The sequence below is a fragment of the Lipotes vexillifer genome, unplaced genomic scaffold, assembly GCF_000442215.2.
Source record: "Lipotes vexillifer unplaced genomic scaffold, Lipotes_vexillifer_v1.1 scaffold164, whole genome shotgun sequence".
Taxonomy (NCBI): domain Eukaryota; kingdom Metazoa; phylum Chordata; class Mammalia; order Artiodactyla; family Lipotidae; genus Lipotes; species Lipotes vexillifer.
In genome coordinates this window covers 4672525-4682888 of record NW_006789313.1, presented here as the reverse complement: position 1 = coordinate 4682888, position 10364 = coordinate 4672525, and the positions used below count along the sequence as shown (strand labels likewise).

At 46.3% G+C, this 10364-nt stretch overlaps 1 protein-coding gene and 1 non-coding gene across 3 annotated transcripts in view; one reads left to right on the top strand and one right to left on the bottom strand.

The window, feature by feature from the left end:
* TEP1 (telomerase associated protein 1) overlaps nt 1-6682 on the top strand; it is a 37396-nt gene extending 30714 nt beyond the window's left edge. For both annotated transcript variants that reach the window (XM_007462541.1, XM_007462540.1), the window contains exons 41-54: nt 193-353; nt 592-705; nt 1685-1792; nt 2391-2523; nt 2607-2683; nt 2790-2922; nt 3062-3198; nt 3358-3482; nt 4562-4705; nt 4852-4948; nt 5676-5781; nt 5888-6093; nt 6223-6327; nt 6560-6682. In XM_007462541.1, the coding sequence (XP_007462603.1) occupies nt 193-353; nt 592-705; nt 1685-1792; nt 2391-2523; nt 2607-2683; nt 2790-2922; nt 3062-3198; nt 3358-3482; nt 4562-4705; nt 4852-4948; nt 5676-5781; nt 5888-6093; nt 6223-6327; nt 6560-6682 (1769 nt within the window). The remainder of the gene's footprint in view (nt 1-192; nt 354-591; nt 706-1684; nt 1793-2390; nt 2524-2606; nt 2684-2789; nt 2923-3061; nt 3199-3357; nt 3483-4561; nt 4706-4851; nt 4949-5675; nt 5782-5887; nt 6094-6222; nt 6328-6559) is intronic.
* Nucleotides 6683-8551: 1869 nt separating this feature from the next.
* Nucleotides 8552-8623, bottom strand: TRNAE-UUC (transfer RNA glutamic acid (anticodon UUC)). Its single transcript has one exon. It is a non-coding gene; the product is annotated as a tRNA-Glu (tRNA).
* Between the last annotated feature and the right edge of the window lie 1741 nt (nt 8624-10364).

Here is a 10364-nt window from a genome sequence, read left to right as displayed (position 1 = left end):
ATTCCTGCCCTGTGCTTTCACATGGTGACTGATCCTTGTCCAGGACCTGGGTGGGACTCACGGCGTCCCTCCCTTGGAGCTGTGCCCTCAGACATCACCTTCAGCCCCCATGATTGCCTTTGTCTTTGGCCTCCCAGGCCTGTGTCACTTCCTCTTTCAGAAAATCTTCCTCTCTCCCCATTTCTAATGCAGAGGACTTCACGGTGCGTCTGTGGCCAAGGCAGTTGCTGGCACTGCCACAAAAGACAGAAGACTTTCCCTGTGGCACTGAGCTCCGGGGACACGAGGGCCCCGTAAGCTGCTGTAGCTTCAGCACCGATGGATGTAGCCTGGCCACCGGGGGCAGGGATCGGGTGAGCTGCAGGGCCCTCCTCCCCGTGGGCCCCCAGCCCCTCTGGTCCTGGATTCTTGAGCAGCTCACTTCCCACTGCTTCCTCCAGCTTTTTGCTTTGCTCAATGGCCTGTACGGGATCTGTCCACCCGTCCTCCTTTGATATTCCCTCTTTCCTTGAAACCTTTTGCTGAGATGGCCCTGGTGTTCCTACCTCTGTCCTATGGTCCTGATGGCTTCCTCTCTTGGGGCCTGTCCAGAGTCTGCTCTGCTGGGATGTGAGGACACCCAAAGCCCCTGTTCTGATTTGCTCCTTCTCTGCCTGTCACCGAGACTGGGTCACTGGCTGTGCCTGGACCAAAGACAACCTCCTGGTGAGTGAAGGGGTGGGGGTGGGGTGGCACAAAGCTCAGCAGGGTTCCTGGGGGAGGACAACACATCCCACCTCATCCCGTTCCTAATACCCATTTATAATATAGTATATGATTTTCTAACACCCAATATAATAGCTCACATTTATTGAGCACTTAGTATGTGCCAGACATTGGACTAAGCCCTTGGCATATATGGCCTCATTTAGTCTTTACAACACCCTGTAAAGAAGATACTACTATTCTCTCTGTTTCATAGACAAGGATATTGAGCTCAGCTATAGATTAAAGACCATTTCCAGGGTATGTAAGTGAAGAAGCTGAGCCAGTAAACTTTATGATAAGAAAGCCCCTGCTCTTAACAAGAACACAGAACTGTCTCCCCAAGGGCTTAGGATGCCCTGTCCCTGCAGGTAAAGGTGGTGCTATGATTTCTTTGGTCCTAAGTGAAAAATGGGTCTCAAATTATGCACTTAGCGTTGGTAAAGCCTAGTTTTCCAACGCAGAGTCCCTGTTGTTCTCAAAAAGAAAGGAGTAGCAATTGAATAGACTTGTCATTGTCTGTCCTACCCCTGACTTGTAGGCAGCCAGATCTCTCCTGGGCGTTGCAGACTTCTCATCTTTGTCCGGGTGAGAGAAAGTTGTTGTTGACTGACATTATGTTAATAACAAGAACAATAGCTACTATTTATTCAATGCTCACTATGCACCAGGCATCCTGCTAAGTCCTTTACGTAGATGCTTCAGCCCCATATCAGTAGGTACACTGTCATTATCCTAGTTGAACAGATGAGAAGACTGAGGCCCAGAGAGATGAACTGGCCCCAGGTCACCAAGCAATGAATGGTGGAACTAGGATTTGAACGCAGGACAGCCCTTGCTGTTAATCATAAGGCTTACAGCCCTCCACCCTACGTTATAAGTATAGAGAAATGCTGGAGGGATGCTGATTATTCCACTCCTCTGCTCTCTGACTCTGCAGGTCTCCTGCTCCAGTGATGGCTCTGTAGGGCTGTGGGACCCAGAGTCGAGACAGCAGCTTGGTCAGTTCCTGGGTCACCAGAGTGCCGTGAGCGCCGTGCTGGCCGTGGTGAGAAGGCAGTGGAGAGCTCACTGGGGGTCCCTGGGAAGGTTAAGGGGGCTTTGGGAGACTGGATGCATTGCGTATCTAATCCCAAAGACAAAAGGAGTATAAAGAGTGAGATGCTTGGGCTTCCCTGGTGGCGCAGTGGTTGAGAGTCCGCCTGCCGATGCAGGGGACACGGGCTCGTGCCCCGGTCCAGGAAGATCCCACACGCTGCGGAGCGGCTGGGCCCATGAGCCATGGCCGCTGAGGCTGTGCGTCTGGAGCCTGTGCTCCGCAACGGGAGAGGCCACAACAGTGAGAGGCCCACGTACCGCAAAAAAAAAAAAAAAAGTGAGATGCTTGGGCCTGAATTAGAGCAGGATTAGGGTATTGAGGCTGAGGGTTGTTGTGAGGGGAGGGGGAGCATGAAAACACAGTATCTTAGTATCATGACCTCGTGGCATGATGGAAGTCCTGAGCCTCCCAGCCCCACTATCCGGGATGTCCTCATTCTTTGACATCTTCTAGGCCCTTAATGCTGAGCCCACACCTCTGTGGCGGGAGTCGTATTTCCCATGTCCTGCTCAGTGTGACTCTTCTCTTATCCTGTGCTCTGGGGCAGGAGGGGCATGTGGTATCTGTGGGCCGAGATGGGACCTTGAAAGTGTGGGACCATCAGGGTGTGGAGATGACCAGCATCCCTGCTCACTCAGGACCCATCAGCCACTGTGCAGCTGCCCTGGAGCCCAGTGCAGGTAATGAAATGTCAGCCACCTTCCCGTCCCCACTGCCTGTTCCCTTCTCCCCTTCTCCTGACTCAGTTTCTGTGTCTTATCAGCTGGCCAGCTGGGGTCAGAGCTTCTGGTGGTAACTGTGGGATTGGATGGGGCCACACGGTTGTGGCATCCACTCTTGGTGAGTTCCCTGAAAGGCCGTGGGTGGGGGCAGTGGAGAGGGTATGATGGGACAGCATCCTGTTGTGTCCCCTCCCCACTGTTCCATCTCCATCCTTTCCTCCTAGGTGTTTCAAACACACACCCTCCTGGGACACAGTGGCCCAGTCAGTGCAGCTGCTGTTTCAGAAACCTCAGGCCTCCTGCTGACTGCCTCAGAGGATGGTTCCATACAGCTCTGGCAGGTACCTGAAGAAGCAGGTGAGTGAGGTGTGGAGAGACTCAAGGTGTGAAAGGGGGGTGTGTTTGTCGGACCAGGAAGGTCAAGGGTAGCCTGCTATCTCCTCTTGTATCCCAACAGTGGTCCAGCTCCTAATGAATCACTTCCTTTCTTCTCCAGATGACACATATATACCCAGGAGTCATGCAGCCATCACTGCTGTGGCCTGGGCCCCAGACGGTTCTGTAGCAGTGTCTGGGAATCAAGCTGGGGAACTCACCTTGTGGCAGGAAGCTAAGGCTGTGGCCACAGCACAGGTGAGTTGGGTCGACCTCAGTTCTTTGTTTATGTGAATTCTGCCCTGGCTGTGTATCTGATGGTATGTGCTGGGGTTAGAGGTTGCGTAGACGCCTGGGATGGGGAAGAAGGTTAATCCTGGTTCCTCAGAAATACTGAAATGAACTTGTATTCACTAGGCTCCAGGCCGCATCAGTGCTCTGATCTGGTACTCAGCACACACCTTGATTGTTGTCAGTGCTGATGAAAAAGTCAGTGAGTGGCAAGTGGAACTGCAGAAGGGTTCAGCGCCCAGAAATTTCAGGTGAGATGAGGCGGCTGGGTTAATGAATACAGTTACATCTGGGATTTTGCTCAAATCACTCCCTCCTACTTCTGAACTAGGTCAATAGGATGTTAGTAAGCAGGAAAAAGGTCACTGGGAAATTGTTTTCTGCTCATCATGTCAATTTAAGTAATAATTATCAAGTGCCTACTTTATGCTAAGCTCTGGGCCAGGCAGTGTGAACCAGATTGAAATTAATTTTTAACTAAGGGAGCTCACAGTACAGGAATGTGCAGATACGTAAACTGCCAACAATATGCAGAGTGCTTACTGCTATAATAAAGTTATATATATATATATTTTATATGCATATATGTAAAATTCCTGGGGCTGCAGAATTTAAGACATTTACTGTTTACAAAAGAGTTGCTATTTGAGATTGGGCTTAGAGGATGAGTAGGCATTTTCTGAATCAGTAAGGGAAGGGAATGGTGTTTTAGGAAGAGGAGGTAGCATTAACAAAAGGCATGGAGGCATGAGAGTGCGTGGTGTGTTCTGAGTATAGCTCAGTCTTTGCGTTCTTGGTGCGAGTGGTGGTGGGGAATTGGGTTGAAAAAATAAACTGGGGCCAGGCTGTAGAGGGCACAGTGCTAAGAATTTTGAGCAGAATAATTATCTGAATTTTAGAAAGAGAACTCTAGTGGCCACACGGAGGATGGTTAGTAGTAGAGAGATACTAAACGTAGGGCGACCACATCTACAGCTGATGCTCTAGTCCAGGGAAGACAGAACGTGAGCCCTGACCTGGGCAGTGGGGATGAAAAGGAGAGATAAAGATTTAGGCCTGTGTTGCCAGTAGAGTCCACAGTGCTTATCAATCAACTGGAGGTCAGGAGGGAAGGAAAGGACAGGAATGTTAGAGATTCCTGGTTTGAGCAGTTAAGGTGATGATGGTATGATGAATACTAATATAACAAAAACAGAAAGAGGAACACAAAATTGTAGGGACGGTGATATATTTTGTTTTATACTTTACTCCTGAGGAATTCATGGGGAACTGAGAGAGGTGGACTAAAGTAGAATCTTCCTCTGTCCATGTATCGTTTTTTGCACTATAGTCTTCACCTGAACCGAGTTCTGCAGGAGGACTTAGGGTTCCTGACAGGTGTAAGTCTGGTCCCTGACGGTCACTCCCTCATCTTGGCCAAAGCAGATTTGCAATTACTGCACATGAAGCCAGGTGATGAGCCCTCTGTAATCTGGTAAGATCAAAATGTTTTCTCTTGGGCTGGAGGAAGAGGAAAAGTGGGTTAGTGGCTACCCTGAGTTTGGGTCTAACTAGAACAAACATTGGGGTCTTCCGGAGAGCTGTTCCTGGGCTTAGTCTCTTTTCTTTCTTATAAACCAGGAGAAGCTATTCAGAAGATCCTATAATGTTGTCCACCCACCCGGACTATGGTGTGTTTGTCCTGCAGTCAATGAACCTCAGAGTTCTTTCTTTCTCAGTAAGTTCTGTCTGGGTGTGTGTTGAACATTTGTCCAGGACCAATGTTTTAAAGCCTTGGGGCCATGATGGGGGAGAAGAGGGAGGAAGGGAAAAGCAGTCGGTTCCAAATCCCCTTCTCTTCCTTCAACTCTAGCTCTACTTAAGAGCATTTTATATTGGGTTTTCCCTATAAGATTTCATTGATACTAAAAAGGATTCTAGTGTTTAAAAGAATCGTGGGAAACCATAAACCTAGTTGTTTCCATTGCATTTTCTTCATGTCTGTTTTGTCTTGCCACTGTATTAGCAGTGTCTGGAACAGTACAGATATATATCATAGACATTATGTTGGGCAAAAGAAGCCAGACACCAAAGAGTACACATTACATGATTTCACCTAAGTGAAGTTCAAGAACAAGCAAAACTAATTCATAGTGACAGAGGTCAGAATATTGTTAGCTCTGGGGGTGGTGATACTCTGGTATTGACTGGGAAGGGGCGTGAAGGCAACTTTCCAGGGTGATGGAAATGTTCTACATCTTGATCTGGGCAGGGATTCCATGGATGTATACACGTGTAAAATTTTATCAAGATGTCCCTTTAAGATTTGTCTATCAGTACTTTCCTGTATCTAGTATACGATTTTTAAAAAAATCTTGACCAGCCCAGAGCAGAAAAAAGTTGCTTTGTCTGGGCAGCAGTAAGTGATACAAGTAGGCTTATCAAAATGATCTATCCTTTCACAGAGCCAAAAGGAATTAGGAGAGTTTGAAGAGTGCCCAGAATTTGATCTGAGCTTAGAGAATCCTAATAAGACCCTCATATCGGTAACTCAGGCCAAACCTGAATCTGGTGAGTGGTGATGGGAGGGCCCAAGGAATCCAGAGGTGGCCTAGGGGAGGATGGTGGGTCCTTCAAAGTCTAAGACCTGGCTCAAACTCTACCCTTGAAATGGCAGGGTCCTCATTTTTGTGTGCCAGCTCTGATGGGACGCTGTGGAACCTAGCTAGATGCAACGTTGAAGGAGAATGGACCACAGATAATATCTGGCAGGAAAAAGCAGAAATGCCTGAAACCCGAACTCCAGAGACAGACGCGTGTGTATGTGCTGACACGTATACCTGTCCAGCAGTCCCACAGCTAAAGACACGGCAGCGTAGAAAGGTGAGTTTGAGGGAAAGGTCACAGACGTTGGGGAGGAGGCTCTAGGTCTGACCCAGCAGACTTCTCTGCTTCCTTGTCTGAGGAGGGTCCACTGAGAACTCACCACACCTCTTCCCCTCCCTCCCTAAGATTCACACAGGCCCTGTCACAGCCCTCCACGTGCTGCCTGAGTTGCTGGTGACGGCTTCAAAGGACAGAGATGTTAAACTGTGGGAGAGACCCAGTATGCAGCTCGTAAGTGTGTGTGTGCGCGTGTGTGCGCGTGCGCGTGTGTGTAAGGGCTAAAGGGATGTCATAGAGCAAACTTGGGGTAAGAAAGGGTAAAAGATCAAGACTGTTTTCTTCTGTCCTTCTTGCAGTAATATGCAACTAACCTGTTTCTAAACAAAAGTCATTGGTGTGAGACAAATAAGTAAGGAGGCCCTAGGCTTGTAGCCCACATCTCCCATTTTTGTTCCCATTGTAGCTGGGCCTGTTCCGATGTGAAGGGGCAGTGAGCTGCCTGGAACCTTGGCTGGGTCCTAACTCTGCCCTGCAGCTCGCAGTGGGAGACACGCAGGGCAATGTATACTTTCTGTCCTGGGAATGAAGATCACTGCTCAGGGCAAAGAGACCGCTTGTGCTAGAGATGCAAAGCCTGAAGACACCAGTGGCTACGTTCTTGATACAATTATATAAATAAAAGGTGGGAAAATCTCACATGCAGTCCTGCCTGTGTTCTTATGTGGATTTGGACCAAGAGGGAAGAATATGAATGTTCTTACGTTTCTTTTCTGATTTAACATTAATCCTTACTAGAACTGCAAGAAAGTGAACCAGATCTTTAGTATTCTTTAAAATTATGCTTTAGAATTCTTGTGTCATTTTCTGGCCCCAGGACCGTAAGGTATGACTCCTACCAGGAGGAGGAATGAAAGTGATGTTGACCAGCACTTAGTTTGAACAGAAATCTGAAGACCTCTCACTTGTTCAAGGAAGAGGAAGAGAAGGAAGAATGAGTCACTTGGGCCCTGGGTTCAGGGTATTTGGAAAGAACTGGGATAGAACCAGGACAACACTAGGTTCCTGTCACAGAAGCAGCCCCATCTGCTCAGAGCCAACTGCCCAGGTGAGAGGTGAGAAGCCAGGGCTCTGAGAGGAGCACGTGTCTTCTGGCTTTCACAGCCTCTGACAGGGCAGCGGCAGCCACTTGACTTGGAAGCGTTAGTCAGTATTAGTCATTTGCGTTCTTGGAGATCACAAAAGGGTATCTCTCTCAAATTGAAGTTCATAAGGATAAAATGAGTTGAAAGGTGGAACAGTGCCTACACATGGACTTGCTGTGGACTGTGACCCTCTTAAGTAAACTGTGACCCTCTTATTTTCCTATAAGTCTGTTTCATGGGAGAGGACGTTCCCTGAGGCCCTTTCTTTCCAAGGGTTAAGGAAGGGTTAAGTGTCTTTGGTGTCCAAGAAGTCAAGGACTTGTGTATGATAAGCCAGAGCTATTACAGGATTTTATCCTGGGTTGGTAGGGTTCTCTCAGAGACATATCACTGCACTCTGGTCTAGAGTTTTCTGGATTTCGGGAGTTGAGGGGTACTCAGTTTCATTCTTACTTTGCCCTGATTCCAGATTTTATGTGGAGAAATCACCTGAAGAACTTTATCTTATTTCTACCAATGCCTCATATTCTCTCTCAGCCTGAGGATAAAGACATAAGGAATGCCATCAGCTGATTAAGTTTTAATCGTAGGTCATGCTTCTATCTTTTCTCCCATGCCTCATGCAGGGCTCTAAATATACCTTCTAGACTACCTGCTCTACATGAACCTTGTGACTAGAAGTCCAAGTTAAGGTAATTTGAAATTTATGATTCATACTACTACCCAGAAATGCTACAGAGAACCATGGCACAGCATCATCCTGGAAGTCACTGGTTTCAATCTTTTGCCTTTTGTTCCCCTGAAAGCATGGGCCAAGGAAGGAGGAAGCCCTAGATGTCTGTCTTCCATGCTCTAAAAATTCTACAAAGGCACCCCAAGCTGAGGATGGAGGAGTGGGGCTGGAGAAGGTAAAGCATACCTTGCTCAGTAGACTCAGCTCTGTTTACCAGGTCCACCTGAAGGGTGTGATCTTTCTTATCTTGGAGAGATAATTGCTATGAGTGAAGAACAGGTTCTAGGTAACAGTAAATATGTCCCCAAGGGAGCTGAAGGGAAAATCAGTTTAGGTTTTACGTTAAATATTTTCTGAGTTCTTGTCATTGAACAATTTCAGTGTCTCCCAGTGCCTGGATGAGTTCAATTATAGTCACTGGATTATAGGATCATAGGACATTGGAACAGTCTTCTTCAACCCACAAAAGCACCTTTTTCATGTGTCCGTTTTTAACATCTGTTTTTACACATCTATGCAGTTTGGGTTTTTTGGTTTGTTTGTTTGTTTTGGCCATGCCGTGCGGCTTGCGGGATCTCAGTTCCCCGACCAGGGATTGAACCTGGGCCACAGCAGTGAAAGCCCAGAATCCTAACCACTAGGCCATCGGGGAACTCTCACCACAATTTGTCTTTGAAATCTAGAACATATCTATTCAAAGTTTGGTTTGTGGGCTTCCCTGGTGGCGCAGTGGTCGAGAGTCCACCTGCCGATGCAGGGGACGCGGGTTCGTGCCCCAGTCCAGGAAGATCCCACATGCCGCGGAGCGGCTGGGCCCGTGAGCCATGGCCGCTGAGCCTGCGCGTCCGGAGCCTGTGCTCCGCAACGGGAGAGGCCACAACAGTGAGAGGCCCGCCTACCGCAAAAACAAAAACAAAAACAAAGTTTGGTTTGTGGACCAGTGCCCTTCCACAAATTCTTGATGGTTCATTTTCCTGGTACTTCATTTTTATTATATTTTACGAAAGTATTGTTCCATGACAGGTCAGAAATTTGTTTTAACAAGACTGCTTCCCTTTCCCCATCTGTAAAATAGGCATAATAATATTGCCTATTTTTTAGGGATGTTGTGAGGATTAAATGAGTTAAAACATGTCAAACACTTAGAACAGTAGTTGACACTTACATGGTAAATGTTCAGGAAGTGCTTGACTTTTCTTTTCCTTATCCACTAGTGCAAGTATCACCTTGTTACTCTTTCTCAAAAATGTCTTGGTTATTGGTATATATTTAATCCGTCAGATGAAATCTGGACTCAATTTTTCAGTTAAAATATATATAAATGGGGAACTGATAGATTTTTTTTTTTCTGATAGAATTTTTAAAAGAGAGAAAAAAACCCCACTTGTTGGCTCTACATCTACCTGGAAATAAAACACATCACTTCCACTCATATTTTATATATGTGAGCAAAGCAAGTCACACGGCTCTGCCTATTGTCAAAGGGGAGGGAAGTGTCATCCTCCATGTATCTGGAAGAACTAGGAACCAGATACACAGTTACACCCTCAAAGAACCTGTGTTGATGCTTTTCCAGTAGAATGGCTCTTAGTCCTTTTTTAAAAAAGATCAGTTAAGATTTACACAGAATATTCCCACATACCCTTCCTCACCCAGCTTCCTCCAGTGTCAACATCTTACATAACCAAAAAATTAACATTGATACAATATTATTAACTACATATGTGATTCGATTTCCTCAGTTTTTCCACTAATATCTTCATTTTGTTCCAGGTCCAATCCAGAATACCACATTGCATTTAGTCATTATGGCGCCTTAGTCTAGTCCTTCGACTGTGACCCTGTCTCAGACTTTCCACAGTCTTGACACTCTTGGAGATTTCTGGTCAGATGTTTTGTAGAATATCCCTCAGTTTGGCTTTGTCTGCTCTCTTCTCATGAACAGACTGAAATTATGAATTTAAAGGAAGAATACAAGAGATGATGTGCCCTTCTTGTTACATCATATCAAAAGCAGTGATATCAACATGACTTATTACTAGTGGTGTTAACCTTGATCACTTGTAAGGTTGACGTGATGTTTGCCAGGTTTTTCTTACTGTACCTTCTCCATATTGTTTGTTAGAAGCAAGTCATTAAGTCTAGCTCATGACACTCAAGGGGAAGGGGATTAAGCCTCTAAGAGGGAGATATATCAAAGAATTTGTGGTAATCACCACAAAATCAGTAAATTTTGAGGTAAGTTTTTTTAGACTGCAAATATTCTGTTTTCACTGACTTTTTAATATTCATGCATCAATCTTGCCAGAGCAATTATTACTGTGATTTTCTTTTTTTTTTTTTTTTTTTTTTTTTTTTGGGTATCCCGGCCCCTCGGTGTTGTTGCCCTCTCC